At 40.8% G+C, this 24,707-nt stretch overlaps 1 protein-coding gene across 2 annotated transcripts in view; it reads left to right on the top strand.

Annotated features, from left to right (window-relative positions):
• The window catches only part of TAFA1 (TAFA chemokine like family member 1), a 514,643-nt gene that overhangs the window by 398,962 nt on the left and 90,974 nt on the right, over positions 1–24,707 (top strand). The window contains exon 3 of one of the 2 annotated variants that reach the window (XM_034658626.1): positions 2,729–2,869. In XM_034658626.1, the coding sequence (XP_034514517.1) occupies positions 2,729–2,869 (141 nt within the window). The remainder of the gene's footprint in view (positions 1–2,728; positions 2,870–24,707) is intronic. The other variant, XM_034658627.1, reaches the window with a different exon arrangement.

Genomic DNA, 24,707 nt, shown 5'->3' on the forward strand with positions numbered 1-24,707 from the left:
TAACTAAATGTAATGTGGCATCCTGGATGGTACCCTGGAACCGAAAAAAAAGACATTAGGTACAAACTAAGAAAATCTGAATATAGCATGGACTTTAATTAATGCATCAGTGTTGGTTCATTAATTGTAACAAACCTAGCCTACTCATATAAGATGTTAATATTAGAGGAATAAAAGTAGGAAATTATAGGGTGTGACATATGGGAACTCGCAGTACTATCCTCACAAATTTCATATGTCTAAGACTATTCTATAATTAATTAAAAGGTTGTATTTAAAAAAATGCCCCAACCTTTCACATTAGTGAAATGCTTTTCTACATCATGGCCTGTTGAAGTTCAATCTTTCAACTCCCAATTTTAGAAGCCTTTTGAATTCTTCAAAAACAAATGGGTCTCCCTTTTGATCTATGTCCACAGAACTTGGTACTTATTTTGTGGTGTTAATTTTAAGTCAATGCACTTATTTCTTCATTCATTCCACCAACAATTGTAGTGTACCCCCAGCAGTTGTTGATAATAAGGCTAACCTTGACCCTGACCAAGCTTTCAATATGCCTGTGGTCACAGACTTGTGGATACACTTGTGTGAGGAAATGTGTAAAGTGCCAAGAGAACGAACATTGGTGGAAGTGAGATGTTCTCAGATGACCTTTGCGTTGAGTTCAAAGACTGGTTAGTGAGCGCATTTGAGTTGTGGGTGGTGGGTGGAAGGATGGGGAGTAGGAGGGAGTATTCTAGGAAAAGCTGTATTTGCCCAGTTACTGAGGCAGAAAGAAGGGTGACATCCCCAAGGAAATATATCATCATGACCAGATATGATCATAGGGAGCACATATGGACTCCCTAGCATGTATCAGGCTCAGTGCTAACCCCTATACATGGGTTATGTTGGTTTATACTCATGCAACCCTGTGAGGCAGGTGCTACTATTATTCCCACTTTACAGACAAGGAAACTGAAGCACTCAGTAAGCGGCAGAGCTGAAATTCAGACTAGAAGAAGCTGGGTGGAAAGCCCAAACTCTCCCCTCCCATTGAAGGGAGGCAGAATTAGTCTGCCTTGAAGCAGAGATTCTTGTGTCTCTTTCCTATTAGGATGTCTCAACCTGGGCACTGATGACATTCTGGACAAGATACTTCTTTGTTGGGATGCCTGTGTGGCTCCGATGGGACACCTGGGTGGCTCAGTCATTAAGCGTCTGCCTTCGGCTCAGGGTGTGATCCCAGCGTTCTGGGATCAAGTCCTGCATCAGGCTCCTCTGCTGGGAGCCTGCTTCTTCCTCTCCCACTCCCCCTGCCTGTGTTCCCTCTCTTGCTGGCTGTCTCTCTCTCTCTGTCAAATAAATAAATTAAATTAAATAAAAAAAGATGCTTCTTTGTTGTGGGATCTTCCCTGTGCCCAATGGGATGTTTAGCAGCGTCCATGGCCTTCAGAAGCTGCTAGATGCCAGTAGCACCTACCCTCCACCAGTAATGACAATTAAAAATGTCTCCAGACTTTTCCAAATATCACTGGTGGGTAAGTGAATAGCAAAATCAGCCCATTCCCCCACTCCTCCATCCACACTGAGAATCACTGTATTATATTGTGGATTCTCAGGATAGGATGAAGCTGGGTCTTAAGTCTTTCCTGTCTCCTCTCTTCCTTCCCTCCTCTCTTTTTTCTCCAGTATTTCCTAAGGGCCCACCATGTATGGGCAGAACACATGTCCCTAACAATTTATAACACAGTGACTTGTATATAGTGGTTGCTTGACAAATGCCTGCTGGATTTATGCCAACTGAATCCTAAATGTTCTGGGTCCATTCTTGTCAAATAAAATACATTCTTCCTGAACATAAAACTTGATATTGAGAAAGTTAATTTCTGGTTTCCGGTCACTTGGAGTATCTTTTGTGTCCCTGAAGAACTGTCCTACAGGCTGGCAAGAGCCACCTGAATGCTCACCAACATTCAGACAGACCCAGCCATGCACCTGTTAAGAACCTAGTGGAGAATGACATACATTAGTTTGCCCATAAATGTTGAATGCATGGCTGACCTGTGATAATTAAGTGAAGCCAGATGCCTAGCTCTGTAATTTGAGATGCCATTTAAAGCACATACCTATTTTCTTCCAGCAATTCCTCCTATCATTTTTGGATGAGATCTGGATTTGGGAATGACTCCCCAACCAGGTTTTTCACTCAACCCCCCAGAGAGTGGGCAGGCAGTGGGAGGGCGAGCTAATTTCTGGGCAGTCTTCCTGCTGCTGCAAGTTCTGTATGACTGGCGTGTCAGTTGCTTGTCATTAGGGAAGGGAGCTCAGAGAAGTGTAAATGAAAAGACCACACAGCAGTGAGCTCCCAAAATATAATGCACTTAAATCAGGTAGACTATATTGTGTTGGCTCTAGGCATGCATTGCTTCACTGCTTCTCCGTATATACAGCCTAGAATCATCGCCACTTGAGGGCTAGTCATTGGGGCTCTTTGTTGCATTTGAAGTATAGTGCTGTACTACCTGTCTTCTCCAGGGCTGTGCATACCTAGCCTATAGTCTTGTAGACACGTGTAAATAGGTGTTATAGAGAGCGGATGGGAGAGGGTCCCACAGTGATCATGTCTCATAGAAACTATTTCTATATTTTCTCTCACTTTCCCCAGCCCCTCCACACATGCCCCCACAGGCTTTAATGGCCACTGAATTATTTCTAATCAATGTCCCTGTTCTTTCTCTCTTGCCAGAAGGAGGGACATGTGAAGTGATCGCCGCGCACAGATGTTGTAATAAGAATCGCATTGAGGAGCGGTCGCAAACAGTCAAGTGTTCCTGTCTACCTGGAAAAGTGGCTGGCACGACAAGAAACAGACCTTCCTGTGTCGATGGTAAGTAGCTGGTTTTACATCTCTCATCTAGGTGTTCACTGTCTGTAATATACATATTTTTTTTGTTTCACCTATGCGTGGTTCGGGATAATGAACAAGGTGCATCCAAAGCCCTGGAAGGTTGTACAAATGCCAGTCTTCAGCATAGTTAGAATTCTTGTTTCTCTGGTTTTGTGACTTTCACATAGCTTATTTTAATGTTTTTGAGAGAAGATTAAGGTAAAATAATTGCTCAAGAAATTGGAGGGTCCAGCTCATTTGGGAAGTGATTTTGGATTGAGGTTTTATATAATGATGATGGTGTCAGTGGTACTAAAGACTAACATTTATTCAGTGCATATTTAATGAGCATTTACTCTGTGCCGGACTCTGCTCTGGGCGCCTCACGTGCATTCATAAACAAATAGAGGTGCTCTGAATGTTCACCATGTGCCAAGCACTGTCCTAAACCCTTCTCACACATTGTTTTATTTACTCCTCCCCAAAATCCTAGAACAGTTACCTATTGCTGTGTCACAAATGACCCCCAACAACGTAGCAGCTTGAAACAGCAAACATTGTCTCATAGCTCCTGTGGGTCAGGAATTCCACTTAGCTGAGTGTGTTTGGCTCTGGGTCTCTCACACAGTTGCAGTCAAGATCTAAAGGCTTGACTGGTGCTGGAGGACAGTTTCAAGATGGCTCGCTCACATGGCTGTTGGCAGGTGGACTCAATTCCTTGCTGTGTGGACCACTCCGTAGGAGCTCAGTGTCCTCACAGTGTGGCAGCTGGCTTCACCCAGAGTGAATAATCCAAGAGAACAGTATAGAAGCCACAGTGAGCTTCTTTTTTATAATCTAGCCTCAGAAGTTACACTTCGCTGTTTCCACAATATCCTGTTGGTTATTTAAATCATCACCAGTCAGTGTGGGAGTGAACTACAAGGACTTGAAGGCCAGAAGACAGGGATCATTGCAGCAGATACGCCTTTCCTTCCATTTTAAACATGAAGAAACTGAGGCTCAGAAGGGTTATGTAACGTTCCATTGGTCCCGTGGCTGACATGGCTGACAAGCTGTAGCTTGACTGACTCTTAGGCCCAGACTAACTGACTGTAATACCGAGTCTTGACCACCATCTTTAAAACAACTTTATATGTGCTAATAGTGAGTCCACGGTTCAGAAGGACCACACGTATCTCTCCCCATCATTATCTTTCATAATTTTAGAGCCAGGTATAAGGTGAGATTCAAATTCTTCAGTAAGAAAATGAAGACTCTGATTTTCGGTGAGAAAATCAGGACTCAAGCGAGTCGCTTGCTCAGGGTCACACAGTAGCAAATAGAAGCTGAATCTCTTGGCTCAGGATCCATCATTCTACCTCTAGAAACAGATGGAGCAGGACACCTTCTAGATTGGCTTGTGTTGTATATTTCCATTATGAAGTATGGTAGATTAGAAAGAGAAACACACTCAAGCTTGACCAAGTAAAGTTATTTTTTTTTAAGAAAATAGAATCCTGGGAGTCTAGTTACCAGAAACCTCATGGAATTCACAAATTCTTTCAGCATCAGCCATCTTGCTTTCTTTGTTCATGGGACACAGTACTTCTGATCTCTATTGCCCTCATTCTCCTCTGTGCGGACTGGTTCCCTTTTCCAAGATTTTAGCTTTTGAATCCCTATAACTTAGGGGCTAGTGTGAAGCTTTCATTTCCATGGTGCCAACTCCGATCTCATATGGCATCACAATACAGTCCAAACATATGTGACTTGCTTCCTGTGTTTTAAATGTATTCTCCAAAAAGACCAAATATGACTGTTCAGCTTGAGTCGCACGTTAAACTTTGCCCAATCAACCATAGCCAGAGAGCTGTACATAGGGCTTGTACAGCTGCCCATTGTGTACTGTGGGATGGTCAAGCTTATTTTTCTAAAGGATGTGAAAAAGCCAAGTTTGGGAATATACTATGGTCAGTAAATTCTCCATTAGTGCATTATTAGGGGTCATTTGGCACTATCTGGAGCATTTTTGGTCTAGACATCTCTTGCAATTAGGGCAATACTATTCACATCTGGTGGGTAAAAGCCAGGAACCCTACTAAACACCCTAATACCCAGGATAGCCCCCACAGCAAAGTATTACCCAGCCCCACATGCCAGTGGAGCTGAGGCTGAAAACTTGCTCTATGATTATTTATTTGTCCCAGATCACAGTCGACATGGTAAGGCACCTCCAGTGCAGGAAAGGCAAGTAGTTAGGCTTGAAATGCCACTTCGCTCACTTGCAGGAGGAAACACTTGGCCCTTGAAGCCAACAAACATTATAAAACCATGATAGTTTCGCTAGTTGTCTGCCAAAGAAAGCCTCGAGTCTGTTCATTATGAATCTCCATTTTGTTTCCAGTTCATTTTTATCTCTAATGATCTAGAAATAGAATTGCCTTCAGGATTTGGGTGAAAAACAGAAAGAGCCATACATTGTTTATTCTGGCAGAGGGGAAAATGGCATCTGGCCCCAAGTTTCTATTGGAAGTTAAACCACATAATGGGAATATTCTGTCTCTCAGAACAAGTTTGTTCGACTTTGGAAACTGTGAATCCTTTAGTGTGGTAGGTTCAGGCAAGAGGGCTCTTAGTCTCTATCTTCCAAGCAAAAGTCAATAAATTATGGAGTATTCTATAGTGTCAACCTGATGGTGTCTGGTTTCTATAGCATGCTACTCTTCTAAAATCCTTGAATCCACTGGCATGCATGAGAAAATCTCCGTGTTGCTGTGATCAAAATTGTTTTTATGGCCCAAATCCCCACATGTGAATGAAAAATGAAGCATAGATACAAATTAATAATTCCAGTGTAGCTATTAAGATCACAAACTGTGCAATTAGACAGACATGAGCGGAACTCAGCTATGCCAGTTCCTAACAGAATTACCTTGGGCAAGTCACATATGCTTTTTAATTTGTTCCTTGGCTGTGAAATGGAGATGATAATTATTCCAACTTGCAGTGAGGATTAAGAAAGTCATGTGTACAGTGTGTTTTGCGTCAGGTCTGGTTCCCATTAAATACTCGCTAAATGTTGGTGTCTCTTTCCTATGTTACTCGTAAGTGTGGGTAATGCTTAGAAACGCACACTGTTTTACAAAGTTTTGTTGCATTTTAATTGAACACAGTGGTATTTTAACTACCATCTTTCCCTGGAGCTGCTTCTAACTAATTATCATGGTTATCACTAACACTGGTGAGTCATCTTTAGGAATGCATGTTTCTTATAGGAATTTTGAAAACTACAGAAATAATCCATACATTAAAGTCACGCATGATATCATTGCTCAGAGATTATCATTACTTTGTAAGAAAACATGTACATGTCCATTCAGGCTTAACCCATCATTAAAAAGAAACTCACATGGTAGGTATTTTATTGAACTGAAATGTCATAGTACTGTTTTATCAACAGCTTATTTCATTTACCATATGGCACACATTCCCCAATTTAAAACATATTCTTCAAAAACATTGTTAATAGCTACGTAGGGTTTCAGGGGTGGATACACTTCCATGTATCTAACTATTTCCTCTACTTGGACACATTTATAGTGTTTCGTGCATTTCCCTTTCTAAGCCTAAAAATGGATAGAAACCAGCTTCTCTCCATGACAGCAGTTGACAATCCATACACCATATTTATCCTGACTTTATCCTGTTGTACATACTGCATTTCCCATGTAAGTGTTCCAATTGCTGTTATTTACTTGCCTCTGAAATTACAGGTCACTTGCCTTCCACAATGTTTTCAAAATTGTAGAAACAGCTATGATTTTAGAATAAGCGTGTATTCTATTATTTGAAGATTCAAAATCAGAGACCAGATGATTTAAAATGGGATATAAATTTTACAGTGTAATCTTAGCAACTTATCATAAAGTAGAACACCAGGATTTTGGGAGAAATTTTTAAAGAGTGGGCTTTGAGTTTAAAAATGATCTTTTATTGTCTAATAAGTGAAAATACCAAAGAGAACACACAACTGCATAAATTTTGTGATAGGTAGTTATAAATATTTTGAAACGCACTATACTGTTGCATGTGTGCCCAGCACTATTCCGACCAGATACTAACTCATTGCACTGAGTCACAGCGTTGGTGTTTTGTTAATTATTCTCTGATCCAAAAGGAGGGCTCCTTCCTTACTGTCTTTCATAATCAAAATGATGGCCAAAATGTTCTTGAGGGCTCACCCTGTACCCCTCTTTGAGGTCCTTCAAGCCTGTACATTCATTTAATTCTAATCCTAACTCCACAAAGCGTCTCCTATTATTCCATTTTGCCAGTCAGAAAATTGACGCATGGGAATTTTGTGACTTGCTCAAAATCACGCAGCCAGTAGTGGCAAAGCCAAAAGTCCAGTCTGGGCTATCTGACTCCAGGGTCCTATTTACCAAGCGGGGACAGACGAGGATGTAGCAAAAATACACATTCTACTCCAAAGCCTTCCGTGTAAGATAACAAAATCCCTGGGTGAGAAGCTGGAGAAAGTCCAACTGTGTGCATATTTTCAGAAACATCGGTCTCGCAAGCCATACCTGCCCCTTCCCTTTCTGTGTTAGAGAGGACTGATTAATTGCCCTTTCTGAGGTCATGGACATTGAGTAATTAGAAGCATAATGGTTTCCATTATATAGAATGACTGAGGCGTCATTGTTGAAGGCATGAGGGGATAAAATGACTGTTTTATGGAGAAATTCTCATGCAGGTTTCTCTATTTAGGATTTTATTATCATGCAATTTATGTTTATTTGTGACTTAGACAAATATGTGAAAAACATCCTTATAAGTACTGGTTTGTAGAGAAGTTCTTTTGGATTTGAGCATCACTCTAATTAAGAAAAGTCTACATGATAAGTTCATAGGCCTTTCCTTTCATTCAGTGTAAATTCTCATCATTTCTCTGATGGATTGCTTCAAACATTACCTGGTGTTGTCTTTTTTTATACTGGACACCAGCCAAAAGTGACTAGTTTACATCACAGAACTTCTTAATGTTCACAACTATGGAAATCCCACATTTTTTGTTTGTCACTAGGATTAATGTACTGTTAATATAATGAAAAAGTCCTCATTCTCCGGCCTATTTCTGTGAAGACAAAACCCCACCATATAAGAGGATGTTTTGCTCTTGACTCATCATACATAGCCTATAAGGTAAGCAAGCAAGACACACAGAGACTCAGACCCAGAAAAACAGATAGACTTACAAGGAAGGAGACAGACAGTGAGACAGGATATACAAAGAGAAACAAGGAAAGGAGGTTCAGAGAAAAAGAGTGATCAAAGAGAGATGAGACAATGAATGGTTAAAAGGTATATTAAAACATCTATCTATATAATGGCTTCATTTATTTTTTTTTCCAAACAATTGTTTGTATTCACTTTCACAGTTTATAACTAATTTTAACAAAATAAGATTTTCTTGGTAGATTGAGACTTGGAATTTTTTTTCAAGTCGCATTATATGAGATTCCAAAAACCGAATACCTATACAAATTGCTTCTGGAGATTGCTCCTTTGGAAAATACATGTTAAAATTTTCTTGCCCACATACCATCATATTCCCTAGAGATAGCCATGGTGGAGAAAAAAGTCTGAGAACTGAGGCAAATCTGAAATTCAGCAATAGTTTTCTATAGAATAGTATGAAATATATGAGAAATACTGCATATAATAGCCCCTTCTTAGCCTTCCAAAATATGATTCATATTAAAGGCTCTGAGAAGTTCTGCAGACAAGAAACTTGATGAACATGGATCTATTATATCCCAGACTTCCTTGACTAGGGAACCTTTTTCTCTGTAACACTTACTTGTACCCTATAGACCCAAGGTTCCATGAAATGGACTTTGGGCCATGCTGGTATAACTATATGGACTATGTCTTTGTTTTTGTTTCCAGGAATGCACTGGAGGTCTATTGAGACTGGCTGATAATTCCTATGCCAATAGCTCAGTGTTTTTTCTTAAGACTGGCTAACCAAACATTGCACAGCGGGTCTTGGTAGTAATGTGATTTATAATATCTCCATGACATGTCAGGCTCAACTGCAGTTTGGAAATCATCTAGGGACCTTCCAGAGCAAACACTGTATGAAAACACTTAGGCCCTTATTTTTATTCACAAATATTAGACATTTTAGAGGACAGGGAAGATGACCTATTTTGGTTCCACCATTTGTTACTTGTCGTCCACACACAATGAAATACCAAGATAATGAATTGCTGGCAGATCAGGGATGCACGACACAGCAGCAGTCTGGGGTCCCTTCATTACTGTCTCTGTTCGATGCCTCTCTTGTTCTTTCAAGGCAAACTCTAGCTTGTTTAATAGACGGGATGGTGAGCTCAGTTGACTTCATCAGGGGGCATTTCTGAAGAGAGATTCTATTGTTATTGAAGAGGGTCTCCTAGAACATCATTAGTAAAATTGTGGCATATTCAGGCATAATTTCTGAATTGGATACAAATTTTCTTTTGCTCCCTTCCTTGGCGCCCAATCCTGCCCAGGTACGTGAGGGATCCAAGTCTGCATTAGCAGAGGGAATGGGAAGAACTGACAAAGCTTTTTGTACTGACTAATAAAGGGTCTGTCTCTATGTTTGTTCCTTTGCATAATAAGGAGAACAGGAATTCAGTCTTCAGATATTCCCATACTTCTGAAACTAAGAGTAGATGTCATTTTTTTTTTTTAAGTTTAAAGCAACAGTTGCCAGTGGACAGCCCACTGGCAGAAAGTACCTTCAAACCTATTCCTTAATAGGTCTATTCCTATTCCTTAATAGGCCTATTCCTTGACAGAGTAGTGAAAAAAATGGACTATGTGCCTTTGGATGGAATACTCCAGTTTATACAGCCTTGCCCCTTTCTATGACACATCTGGCTCTAGCCCATTCATGTGACCTGCCTGATCCCTAATGATTGAGGAGTCCATGCCTCCTGGCTCAGAGTCATTTCCCTACTATTCTCAAGTTAGATTAAAAAATTAATTTTCTGGGAAAAAATTACTTTTTGATATATATAACCTGGCATAAATAGAAATGTACATACACAAAAAACAGTAAGAAAGGGAAATAAGAGTAATTCTTATCCTCCCCTTTCCCCCTGATTCTCTCACATCTTCATTGCCAGAAGCAATCACTGTCACCAGATTTGTGTGCGTCCTTATAGAAAATATCCATGCACACACAGGATACACACACATACAACCTGATCGATCAAAACGGTGTTATATAATTTAAAAAATGGCCTGAGCCTGTATTTTTTTTTTTTTTTTGCGTAAGAAAATGGCTGGTAAACATGGGGGAAAAAAAAGTTCAACATCACTCAGTTGAAGAACTGTAAATTAAACACTGAAATGTAATGTTTCATCAATCAAATAGGCAGAGATAAAAAGTTTGGTAATACCCAGTATTAGGGAGGCAGGAGAGAAAAATTACATATAAATCATACTCGGTGATAAACAGCTTACAAACTCAATTAGTTAGCCACTTTTCTTTATTTGGTTCACCAAAAGAGAAGAAGATAAATAGGAAATTTTATAAGGAGACTGGATGTTTGGGGAGCATAGTACAAATTACATGCACTATTGCCGTGCACAGTGACTTTATTTAGGAAGATTCTCGTGTACATGATGCCCTCCATTTCTTCAACAGGGTTAGGTTCACGCATCTGGGTATTATCATCTAAGAAATTTTCTAAGGAGCTTGACCTCACTTCCGTGACAAAACCCTATGTGAAAGTATGGTTAGTGCATGTGTTTGGACATAAATATAGTAAGTCCCATTTTAATGTCAATTAATGTAGCCATCTGTGAGATACAAAATTCTCTACACAAATATTCGAAGTGGTATGTATGTTGTGTGTGTGTGTGTGTGTGTGTGTGTGTGTAATCATGGTACAACACACCCCAAATTGTTGTCATCTTTCTAGTTGGGATGTACTTGGTTATACAGAATTCCCAATTCATTAAGGAAATTTCCCGAAAGTAGGTCCAAAGCCATTGGTTTCCACTATTTCCAAAAAGCTTAGGTGTTTTCAAATACCTGTTCTTGTCTGATATGAGAGCACTTTTAATCAATCCTTATTTTTTTTTTTTGGAAAGGGGGAAAAATGTTTTTCTAAATCTAAAGAGTCAGCTCCTCATCCCTCTCGCTGGGCTTCAGCCTAGATAAGGCAAGATTTCAGGGTCCTGTGTTATTAATGCGCTGTCCATATGAATAACGAGCAAGCCTTGTGCATTATTTCACACTTCTAGGAAAATCTATAGCCTTGTCCTTCTGCAATAGCACTGGAAGCTGCTGAGGATATCAGTGCATTTCTTTGTGGAAGGTTCTGATAACTTCATCTAAGGATATGGTAAAACTTATGTCTCCTTCTGAAGCTAGTGTAGGAATTTATGCAGATGAATAATATTTTGAAAAATTAATGATGTATTTCTCAATCAACCCAAGCTACTGGGATTTTTGAGGGCCTACCCCCAACCCAAACAACAGAACATGAATCACCCACCAACCAGAGAAGAGAGGCCCAAATATTTGGTGTTTAAGTTCAAAAGCCTTCCAAGACATGGGAGGTTTCATTTATTCCTGTCCCCAAAGTAATATGATGAGTCAGCTTAGGGAGGGAGAAAGTATGGAACACTGGGTAAGAAAAATGTGGTCCACTGGAGCAAAGGCTATCTGCCACTACCACCAGAGACATGTGTCACCACCTGTAGACTCACCTAGCCCACCACCAGCCAAGAGAGCACTGTGTATGATAGCTCAACACACTCTCTTCATATCCTTTTGGTTGTCCTGTCAGGAAGACCATCCACAAACCGTAGCTAGGTGTAGTCCAACAGAAGTCATAATCACCAGTTTCCTAAGGCCTCCTTAGCCTTCCATGCTGCAGAGGTGACCGCCAGGATGCTTATGAATTCTAGGAAGTGAAAGGAGAGACCCGGGCTCCCTAATGGGTGGAGCGGACATAGAAAGGAAATTTAATGTACCAACTACATAAGACTAGGTTTCTAACTGAGCTAGGACATTGGTGGGACATGCTCACCTTCCCCAACCTACTTATTTCACTTTAATCCTTGATATCATTTTGTACTTTCATTTTGCATCATTTATTTATTTTAATTTTGTTTCTTAAGTCATCTCTACACCCACTGTGGGCCTTGAACTCATGACCCCGAGATTGAGAGTTACATGCTCTACCGACTGATCCAGGCAGGTGCCCCTCATTATTGCATCATTTAAAGAATTCAGTGGAAAATTCAATAGACTCGCATTCCATCCCAGCTAATATTACTTAGGGTGGTAAAATGATTGAATGGTTAACCAGCCATTCATTCAGAGTAAGGTCTCATTTCTTTAAATTTAGAATGGTCTGTATGTGCCTACTCAGAAGTTACCATTCACCATCTCCTTTGGTGCCTATACACCAGTTTTGCTTCATGCTGAGCACCTGTTCTCATCAACACTCTTCAGGGTGCAATGTATGTGTTCTGACTGCTCCACAGACCTACTCTGCTCCCCCAAATCTCTCCCTTTTCTTGGACCTCCTTATACCCTGAAACACAACAATATTGAAATTAGACTAATTAATAACCGTCCAATGATCTCTAAGTGTTCGAGTGAAAGGAAGAGTCACACATCTCTCACTTAAACTCAAGAGCTAGAAATGATTAAGTTTAGTGAGGAAGATGTGTCAAAAGCCAGGATAGGCAGAAAGCTAGACCTCTTGAAATAGTTAGCCAAGTTGTGAATGCAAAGAAAAAGTGCTTGAAGGAAATTAAAAGTGCTACTCCAGCAAACACATGAATGATAAGAAAGGGAGACAGGCTTATTGCTGATATGGAGAGAGTTTGAGCAGTCTGGATAGAAGATCAAACCAGCCACAACATTCGCTTAAGTCTAAGTCTAATCCAGAGCAAGACCATAACACTTCAATTCTATGAAGGCTGAGAGAGGTGGGGAAGCTACAGAAGAAAAATTAGAAGCTAGCAGAGGTTGGTTCATGAAGTTTAATGAAAGAAGCCATCTCCATAACATGAAAATGCCAAGGGAAGCAGCAAGTGCTGACATAGAAGCTGCAGCAAGTTCTCCAGAAGATCGAGCAGAGATCATTAAAGAAGGTAGCTTCATTAAACAACAGGTTTTCAATGTAGATCAAACAGCCTTCTATTAACAGAAGATGCTGTCTAGGACTACCATAGCTTGAGAGGAAAACTCAATACCTGCTTTTAATGCTTCAAAGGACAGGCTGATGGTCTTGTTAGGGGCTAATGCAGCTGGTGACTTTAAGTCGAAGCCAGTGCTCATTTACCATTTCAAAAATCCTAGGGTCCTTAACAATTATGCTCCATCTCCCAGTGATCTATAATTCCACAACTGGGTATTTGCCCAAATCAAAACACAAAAACAGCCATTCGAAAACATATATGCAGTCCTATGTTTATGGCAGTATTATTTACAATAGTCAAACAATGGAAGCAGCCCAAGTGTCCATCAATTGATGAATGGATAAAGAAAAGGAGTTTATATCTATAATGGAATGTTATTCCACCATTAAAAAGAATAAAATCTTGCCATTTATAATGACATGAATGGAGCTCAAGAGGTTAATATTAAGTGAAATTAGTCAGAGAAAGATAAGTACCATTTGATTTCACTCATATGTGAAATTTAAGAAACAAAACAAAGGCGGGAACAAAAGAGAGAGAGAGAAACCAAGAAATGAACTCTTAACTACAGAGAACAAACTGATGGTTACCAGAAGGGAGGTAGGTGAGGGGATGAGTGAAATAGGTGAAGGGGATTAAGATTACACTTAACAGAATGAGCACTGAGTAATGTACAGAATTGTTGAGTCACTATATTGTACACCTGAAATTAATATAACACTGTATGTTAGCTATGCTGGAATTAAAATTTAAAAACTTTAAAAAATTATGTTAAACCTACTCTCCCTTTGCTCTAGAAATGGAACAACAATGCTTGAATGTCAGCACATCTATTTGCCACATATTATTGAATATTTTAAGCCCACTGTTGAGACCTACTGCTGTAATAAAAGATTTTTTCCCAAAATACTGCTCATTGTAAGGTGCCCGATGATCCGCACTCCGATGGCAGTGTAGAATGAGATTAATGTTGGGTCTGTACCTGCTAACACAAACATCCATTCTGGAGCCCATGGGTCAAGGAGTAATTTTGACTTTCCAATCTTATTTAAGAAATATATAGATAGTGATTTCTCTGATAGATCTGGGCAAAGTAAATTGAGAACCTTCTGGAAATGATTTACCACTTTAAATGCCATTAAGAACATTTGTGATTCATGGGAGGAGGTCAACATACCACCATAACGGGAGTTTGGAAGAAGTTGATTCCAACCCTCATGGAAGACTTGGTGGGGTTCAAGTTGTCAGTGAAGGAAGGAATTGCAAATGTGGTAGAAATAACTGGAAATCTAGAATTAGAAGTGGAGCCTGACGGTGGGACTGAATTGCTAAAATCTCATGAGAACCCTTGAACAAGACGAGGAGTTGCTTCTTACGGAGGAACAAAAAAAAAAAAAAAAAAAGGAAAGAAAGAAAGAAAAAAAGGGGGCTCCTTGAGGTGGAATCTACTTCTCATGAAAATGCTATGAAGACTGTTGACATGACAAAAAGAATTTAGAGTATTACATAAACTTAGAGGCAGGGTTTGAGAGAATTGACTCTAATTTTGAAAGAAGTTCTACTGTGGGTGAAATCACTCATGAAAGGAAGAGTCCATCAGTGCAGCAAATTTCTTGTCATCTTACTTCGAGAAATTGCCACCACCACCCTAACCTTCAGCAGCCACCACCCTGATTAGTCAGCAGCCACCAACACGGAGCCAAGACCCTCCACCAGCAGCAAGATTACAACTCCCTGAAAACTCCCATGATGCTTAGCATTGTTTAGCCATAAAGCATTTTTAAATTAAGGCATGTGCATTGTTTTTTAGTCATAATGCTATTGCACACTTAATAGACTACAGTATAATATAAACATAACTTTTATGTGCACTGGGAAACCAAAAAAATTATTTGACCTGCCTTATTGCGATACTGCTTTATTGTGGTGGTCTGGCATTGCACCTGCAACATTTCTCAAATATGTCTGTAATACTTTATGTAACTCTTACAACAGCAGCCTTGTGAGATGGTTACTATTCTTATCCCCAGTTTATTGAGGAGGACCTGGATGCCTTAAAGAAGTTAACTCATTTCTTCCAAGACATGGCAGCAGGAGCTCCGGGTCCCAAATGAGGAGCTGCTAGAAATGACCGGTAGAAGATCGCCTGAGAAGCATGGGGAGCAAAGGTTCAGAGTATCTGCTCACTTCTGCATGCCCTTCCTCAGAGAACGACACCACCATTCAGGCATGCTACGATTTCACTTAAACATCCCCTCTTGCGCACACACACCATTATCCTTCATATACCACGCATCTCACATCCTTCAATTCCGCACCGTTCCCTAATGAAATGCCATAATCGAGACTCTTCTATTGACCCTGATTAATGTGCGCTCAACACCCATACCCTGCATTGCCCAATGCTGACTTTGTTACCCAGCTTGAACTACCGGTTCCTCCCTCAAACCACGGGTCCTCCCTCAAAAACTAATAGATACTCTCCTCCACATCCCTGAAGCCTCCTGTGCACTGTTTACCATAACTTACCATATTGCACTCTATGCTTCTGTGCACTTGCAATCTTCTCTTAGAGAGACTCGCCCATTCACTCAACAACTATTTTCAGAACATCGACTGCATCCTAGGAATTATGCCAAACGCTTGGTCACATAAGGATGAACACAGCCCTTGCCTACAATCCAGCAGGGAAACACACCTCAGTCTAATCATACATAAACATGTTCCAAGCAGAAACTGCATGTTCAGAAGGAAAAGAACTCAGTCCTTGGAGAGGGTGTTCTCACAAAGAATCCAAAGGAGGCCAGAAAGCCGAGACTTCTGTAAAAAAGTGACAGGAATTTGGAGATGGGAGGTATGACTCAAGCTAGCTGGGTGAAGAGCTTTCCAGGCAGAGAGCCAGCATGGGCAAAAGCCTTGGGTTTGATCAGGAACTTCAGAGAAAGCCATTGTGGCTGAAGCCAAAAGAACAATAAGATCATATGCGAGAGGAGGCGGAAAAGATAGGCGGAGCTAAACAGTAATGTTATAATTGAGCTGTGCCTCTCCCGTTCCTAATACAGTTCTTTTTTGTTTAATTTGAATATAGTTGACACACAATGTTACATTAGTTTCAGGTGTACAACATAGTGATTCATCACGTTTATACGTTATCCTAAAATAATTCTTAAAACTGAGATGTGCTAATCGAATTCTTAGAGGAGGCAGCGATGTGGTGTCTGTTGTGGGAAATTGGATGGTAAAGTCAACCTGGAATTTTGTGCATGAGGAGATGGCATTAAGAGCCCTCTACCGAGATGAAATCCTCCTTCTGTAGACATCTGACATCAGGTTGCAAAACCTCGATACTCACACTTCAAACAATGGCAAAGCAAGGCAAATCAAATTGCCTTTTTGATATTGCCACCTTCCTTCCATGCTGTTATCCACAGTGCTGCTGTCACCTGAATGTGTCACCCTCTCTCTGTTCCCAGCCACTCACGCTGGTGAAAGAATTCTCATAACCACCCCCAAATCAAGCAAACAAAAGCTTCTGAAAGAAATTTTCAGTCACTGCTTTTCCATTCTATTGTCTGGCATTAGATAGCATTTTAACTAGTAGGTTCTTTATACCAGGAGGGGCATGAGGGCAAAGGGTTTATAATTAGGGACATATTTAAACATGGTAGCTAACTACAGGCTCGTGTCACTTTATTTTCTTCCTGACTAACTTGTATCTTCTTTGACTCCATTTCCTTATGAATTGATAATGCTGTATTCTATGTAGCCAAAAAAAAAAAAAAAAAAGTCTCTAAAATACCTATACCAAAGGATGCCTGACCACCTGTTCCTGAAATCTGGGATAGTGTGTAAACTTTAAATGGGTATCAGGCATTAATGAGTCTATTGGGTGAAGAAGAAGATTGTGGAAAAACTGTTGTTTCTCACATTACCCAGTTCTGCTCCCTTCAAGCTATTCAAGCACATCCTTTTGAGAAACACTGTAATAAAGCCACACGTACACTATAAAAATTCTTTGCTGTACTTAACGGCCGTTGTAGGAAAATTATACTAATAACTACACAAACTGAAGGTTGTTGAGCACTATGTGTCAGACACCCCCCTGAGAACACTAACATTTTCACATCACATCTCACAATATGAAATGGGTACTGTTACTATTGTCCCGTTTTACCAACAAGGAAATCGAGGCTCAGAGCAAGAAGGGGTTTGCCAAATGTCACACAGCTTCTGGACAGTAGAGCCAGGATTTAATCTTGGACAGTCTGATAACAGCACCCACATAAGATGTTAAGACTGCATTAGTTCCCAAACAGACAGATGAAGCATTTCTGTGGCAAGACAGAATTGTGGCAATTGGCGCCCACACCAGTGTGGATTTCAGCCCTAGTTTTGCCCCTGATGAGACAGCTTTCCTTCAGCATCTTATTCTCCTGGATCTGCAGTTTCCTCGTCTGTTAAACAGGGATGGAAAAAAAGTGCAATATCAAAGATCTGATGAGAATATCAAATGAGATAATTCATAGAAATCACAAATCTGTAATACAATCTCCAGGCATTTCATGAGTCCTTACTTATATTAGCCTTAATAAACTCATGATTATTTTAAGAACACAATATTAAATTTATAGTTTCACTAATGAGTGAGAAACCTAGATTTTGAGAAACCCTGAGTCAGAACTGCAGTTTTGATTGAAATACCAATAGTTATATATTTCTTCCTCGTTTGATCACCTCCAACCATAGAACAAGGCTTTTGAGCTTCTAAAAATGTGTGCACAGAAACAAAAGCAGGTCGGATAATGACACAGAAGCCTGTCTCCAGAGGAGCATGAAGAGAGGAGGCCAGCTGAATGTGGTGGTTGTTTTCCATTCAGAAGGGAAGATATTGAGGACATCCTCTTCCAATCCCAGTCCAAGTAAGAGAAAACATCATTTTCCAAGTGCCTGTTGGTACATATAAGCATCTCTGAGATAAAAGATCTCAACAGACACGATCAGTTTCAGAAAGGAGCAGGGAGGGGTGCATTCCGTCAAAGACAAGGTTCATTAGGTGTAGATTGACTTAGCCTTCACTTTGTTTTTTTCTCAGCATTCTCTTCTCCCTATAGACACTCTCTCTAGGTGACTTCATTCATTTACTCTTGTGGTTTCGGAAACTTAGATAGTTGCTATCTAACCTAATCCATTCTTCCAAACTCCAGGCCCTTTTTTCAGGCAATTACTAGACATCGCCATTTGCATTTCTCAGATACACCCCAATTCAATATGCTCAAAATGGAGCACACGTTTCTATCGGCCTAGTGATGCAAGCATGATCCCCACACCTGCATGGCAATGGACTAAATGTTTACGTCCCCCCAAAGTTCATACGTTGAAATTATAAGCCCCAAAGCAATGGTATTAGGAGGTAGGACTTTGGGGGAATAATTAGGTCATGAGGGTGGAGCCTTCACAGTAAGATCAGTGCCCTTATGAAAGAGGCTCCAGAGAGACCCCCAATTCCTTATACCACATAAGGATACAAGTTGACCATCTGCAACCTGGAAAAGGACCTTCACCCGAACATGACCAATGTGGCACCCCGATCTTGGACNAACATGACCAATGTGGCACCCCAATCTTGGAATTCCAGTTTCTGAAACTGTGAGAAATACATTTCTGGTTATAAGTTACCCCATCTATGGTATTTTATTATAGCAGCCTGTAAGAATTAAGGCTTGCATCTACTCCTTATTCAAGCCAGCCTCTTTGGAAACATGTTTGCTTTTTCTCACTCCCTCATGGCCCACATCCACTCTACTAGACTTCTTGATTCTACTGCCTAAAGATCTCTCCAGTCTTTTCCCTTTTTTCCATTCCCACTTCTAACAACCAGGCTCAGGCCATGGCCATCCTTTGCCTTGATTATTGAAAGGTCTTCTTTCTTATTGCCTGAAGGCTCTATCATACATGGCCTTCCGTAACGAATGTGGTTCCTCCTGATGCATGCCACCAGTGTGTTTTATTCTTCACCTTTGGCAACATAAGTCCCACTGTAAGTTGCATGTCAATATTGTCTTCACGGCTACACAACAGATGCTGCATGAAGGTCTCGTTCAGCCTCTACCACAGTGCCCAGCACAATGCCTGGAGTAGGTGCTCAAACAATGTGTGACTTTTGCACCCAGGTAGTGGGGTCAGACAGATTTGTGTCTCTCCTATGATTCTAATCCTCAGTTTCCACATTCCTGAAAAGAGGCATTACACGGAGACAACTTCATGGTGTGATTACAAGGATGGATTGAGGAAAGGCATGCTCACCACTTAACACAGTTATTCCCAATAAATATTAGTTCTAAGAGTAGAGAATATTTGTAGAGAATAAAGATCCCCCATCTCTGGTGGACTATCTCTGGGGCTTTCTACTGTTAATATGGAGTAGAAATAAAGCCAACACAGTGATTTTCAGACTTATGCTGAGTGTGTGTGGTTTGGACATTGTTTTGGCCTCCATATTCTACAAATTCAACTGAAGTGTTGTACTCCTTTGATTTTTTGCCATGATGAAAGCAGAGGAAAGATGAATCCTTGTACTTGTTGGGGGCAATCAAAAGTCAGGTGGTTTTTAACTTCATAATAGGGATAATCACTACCAACAAAACTAAATTGACAACTAACCCTTTCAAATATCTACTCAACCCAAAATAAATAAACTTGAGTTTGTATGTTGTGTTCATATTATATTGCTGGTGTTGTGTGCTGTCGTAACTTGGGGTGCTTTGCACTAAGTTAGCTTTTGCAGCAATTAAAGGATGATGTTCTGTGGAAGGTTAGCCTATTCCTTGCTTCTGTGCTTCCATATAAATGCGGCTTCTTCTAGCTATGCACTTATTATCAGCAACACTTGTTAGAAGACAGTGTAAATATTCTCCACAATTTATAAGAAATGATATAGAAACAGGTTCATCCATAGAAACTCATCAGATTCTGCACTTAAAATGATTGTTTTTAAAGTACGTTAAAGAGCTTGACATTACTTACCCCTTTCCTTGTGTTTACATGCTGAGAAGTTTTTATTTCACTTTAAGGCAAACAAAAAGACCTCAAGCAGAAATATATTCCATCCCTGGCCCTTCCTGTGTTCCAATGGAGACAAAACATATATAAGGATGAAGTTTACACAGGACTTTTGATCAAAGGTAGAATTATTTTGTGTACTCAACGATTATTCAGACAGGTAAACTCTACAAATGGCCTTGCAGCCTGCTGGCTGACTGACTGACATAGAATTTTAGTGTATCTTTTAGATTTAACACCATTTGTCTTCAACCTGTCATTTTTGATGATTTCATCTTTCAGGATCTGTAGAATTCAAGGGAAAAGGGTTTCATACTACCTCCTGTGTAAACCAAAAATGATACATAATATGGGCCAAGAAAATGCCCAGATCAGAAGGCCCATTCCTGGGCCTTAAGCATCAGAGAGAGAGTAAGTGATAGGACATGGACCCTGCTTTAAAGACTGAGATCCAGGGGAGACAACAATAAAGGGTTGATTTCAAAATTGTGTGATTTGTGCTGTGATGGGGATTGGCTCAGCGTACTCTGAGAACAGAGGTGAGTGTCTTAACCCATGGTGGGGAAGGCTCTGGATAATTTCCCAGCAGAAATGACATTCACCCTGAAACCCCAAGCATCTAGGTAAGATGATGTGAAAGAATGTTTAAGGCAGAAAGAACTGCACAGGCAGAAGTCTGGAGTCAAGAAGGGGTCTGATGAATCCAAGGATCTGACAGCAGTTCGGCGTGCCTGGGGAAAGAAGAACATAGGATAGGTGTGAAAAGAAGTGAGACCAGAGTGGTCACTGGAGTGAGCTCGGGCAGCACCCTAGTAGCCATGCTAAAGTGGTGAATTCTGTCCAAAACGATGGAGTCGGGCTCTAAAGGATTTCATGCCCACACATGATGTGGTTAGATGGATCTCAGAGTCTATCGTTAGCTAGCAAAGGAATTAAAGAAATGGTTTCTACTAGAACTGCTCTTGATTGTGCTTGGGCCCGTATTTCTAACTGATAGAATAAACCCAAGAAAGGAATGCCAGAAAGGCTGCACGTCAGTTCTGATCTTTGGCTCAAAGCTCACTCAGCAAAGGAGCAACAAGTCTCTGCTGGTGAATTTCAGAGTGGAGATTACACAGGACGCAGTGACTTGCAGAGAAATCCTAGCATTTAATTAGACCAAGGACTGGAAAGCCCTGCCTTGTGCATCTTCAGAAGGTAGAGGATGGGATTCCAAGGTTCTTCAAGAAAACTTTTGGTAAGGCGTCAGGATCACTATGGCAAGGGAAGAGTTGGCTCCACTAAAGGAGAAGAAGTGATAAGGACTGGGATTATTGATGTTTTAACTATGGAAGGAAGAGACAACCCATTCTAGAAAGATTGAAGAATATTACGCATTGCTACTTAGCTGCACCTTAGAATCACCTATATATTCTCAAAAATACCAATGTCTTGACCACACCCCTAGGCATTTGTATTTAATTGGGCTGGGGCGGGGGTTGCTGGGCATTTGTATTTTCTTAAAGCTCCACAAAGGATATTAAATTGTAACCAGGTTCAAGAACCAAAGATGTAGTGGCCAAAAACATGGGCTGTGGAATAAGGTGGTGTGAGTTGGAATTCCAGGTCTTTTTGGAAACAGAATTATTTTTGCTCTTTTAACTTTCATTCATTAACTTTCCCTAATGCATTAAAGGTGGCTTATATATCCAACATAGACAAAACATCAGCATGGAAGGAATAAAGCTCTTACTCCTCTGCCTTCAGTTTCCATATCTGTAAAATGGAAAAATAATAGTATCTACCTGATAGGATCAGCGCAAGGACTAAATGAGTTAACAAGTAAGGTGATCTGCAAACACCTGGCAGGAAAGAGCTCGATGAATATAAACTACTGTTCTTAACCCAGATGTAGTTAATAGGAGAAACAAGGATAGAGAGACAGAAATCACAAGGCATGTTTCAAGGGCACCAATTAGTTTGGCTGGTGCCTCAGGGAGTAATAGGAAAAAGCATTTAGAGAGGCAAGTTGGGGCCAAATTGCTTTCTTGAGTTCCAGGCTAATGTTCACATTTGAGCAAGTGTTCATTAATTGATCATCTAATAACGTGCTCCCCAAATGTGAGGCAAGCAGGTGTATATCGTACAAAACAGAATAAATTAAAGGGTGGCTCAGAGTCCATTCCAAAACTTGGGCTCTGATGTTCAACGCAATGAGTTTAACACAAATGTGGAACCAACAGATGTCTCTGTGAAAAGCCGAGATTAAATCAGCATAGAGCTTCAAAAATGAACAGCGAATTACTGGGTATTAATAATCCCTGGTGCTCAGGGAGACAGATGCTCATCTCTGTGACACCTTGGCTCTCATTCCCAGATAGAGCCAACTCCACGTCTGTTATCCAGATTCAGCCCACTTTATTAGGAACCTCTAAATGGTGCTGAAAGTGCTTTCTGTTCTTTTCATTTTTCATTTATGAATGTTCTGAAAAAGATGAAAGGTAATGTACAGGGATGCAGCCAACACAGCAGGGAAAGAGAAAATGTAACGTACACGTGAAGGAAGTCAGGATCCAGGGAAAGCAAGCGTAGGAGACTTGAGAGGAGGCCAAGAGGGAAGTGAACACATCGAGAGAAGGTCAGGGGGACTATAAATACACCAGCAGTGGGTTACAAATTGGCCTTAAGCCTTCTAAGCCTTGTAGGCAATGCAAAGAGGGAAACGAGATTGGTTACAAGATTGAGGAAGTTCCCAGCTTTATCCAGACAGTTTGGTTAGGAGAGAAGCAGCTATTTCTGGCACAATAGTGAAGAGAAGCATTTCCAGGTTTGAATAAAGAGGATACTGTATAAAATAATATTACAACACCCCCCCACACCCTAATAGAGTCTGTGACACATAGTGGCTGCTAATACAGAGTTAATGAGTGAATGGAAGAAGAAAGAAAGGATGGGAGGACCTGTACTATCTACTCCCAAATTCATGGGATGCTTTGCCAACATTCCTTAGTGTGGGCTGATGGCCTCCCACAGTTCAATAAAAGTAGTTCTAGTGGTTGTGTAATGCACAACGACCCGGTTCAGGCGTCAGTACTTGGCTAGTCCGACTGAAACCAGAAATAGATTCGAGTCCTTAGGGAAGAGAACAGATTAACTATCCCACAAGCCAACTTTTCTCAAGACTGCTACTCTCCACCAGGCACCTCATAAGAATAGAGGGGCAGAAATTGGATGTTATACTCCTGTGTCACTCCAACTGCTTGATTCAGTGGCTTAACATGACAGAAATTTACTTCTTACTCACACGAAGACTGATTCATGGATACCCGAATGGCAGGTGGCTGTCTTCCTCCTTGTAGCTCTCTCATGTATGGCTGCCGGGAGCAGCTACATCAAGTGAGAGACAGTAGAGAAGGCCCACCTACTTCTTATCCCCTTGGCCCAGAAATGGTCACATCACTTCTACTCACACTGTATTGGTGAGTGGCCCCCCTTTGTTGTAAGGAAACTGGAAAATAGAGTTTCTAGCAAGGCAAAGCAGCCTCTTCTTGGTGACATCTTTCCTTCATGAAAGAACGTGGAGCTCTGGAAGGCAGCTAAGTGTCTCCTCAATACTTATCTCCAGCCACCAAGTATCTTGCCATACACGGAACACGCCCTTCCCTTCATCAGAAGAGTTAGCCCAAGGTCCAGAGTCTCCAGGTCGTTAGTAGCTTTGTCAAGTCTGGATGAGACTCCTCATTGTCTTGACTCCTAGAAACCATAACATGCCACCCCATCCCAAATTAATAGGTGTTGAAGCAGGGATAGAAACAATGAAAAACTCCCTTTCAGAGTAGGAAAGAGCAGTCACCATTTCCTAACAATCTGAAATCCTGCCCTACAGGCATTGTAGGGACGCCTGCCCTGGCAGTGTATGGAAAAGAACCCGGTCCAAGGCCCTCCATGGCGCTGCTGTGCCCCATGGCAGGTTTTCCTCGTCCATCATCCCCCATGGCCTCATCTGAGCGGAGTGCCAGGCAGCGTGTCCTCTTTGAGGCTCTACAGCATTCACAGCATACATCTTATTCATAGTAATTTGGGAACCCAAGTGTTGTTTCAAGCTCAGATGGCTAAATACTTTTTTTTTTTTTAATCCTAGCTTCTTGTTAGTGCAACATAGTTCTTTCAAACACTCAGAAAGCTACTAACCTATTTTCCTTCATAACCTCTACCTACCAGTAATCATTTCCAGTGTTATTTCTTGGAAACAATTATCAAGCTAACCAACCTACCTACCTACCTACTTTCCTACCTACCTTCCTTCCTACCTTCCTACCTACCTACCTTCCTACCTTCCTATCTACCTACCTTCCTTCCTTCTTTTCTTTTTTCTCTTTCTTTCTTTCTTTCTTTCTTTCTTTCTTTCTTTCTTAGAGAGGGAGAGAGTATGTGAGTGTGTGTTTGGAGGGGAGAACAGAAGGAGAGAGAGTTTTAAGCAGACTCCATGCTGAGCATGGAGCTCCACACAAGGCTTGATCTTGTGACCCTGAGATCATGACCTGAGCCGAAATGAAGAGTCAGATGTTTAACCAACTGAGCCACCCAGGCACCCCTC

This window comes from Ailuropoda melanoleuca, chromosome 4, assembly GCF_002007445.2.
Source record: "Ailuropoda melanoleuca isolate Jingjing chromosome 4, ASM200744v2, whole genome shotgun sequence".
NCBI classification, from domain to species: Eukaryota; Metazoa; Chordata; class Mammalia; order Carnivora; family Ursidae; genus Ailuropoda; species Ailuropoda melanoleuca.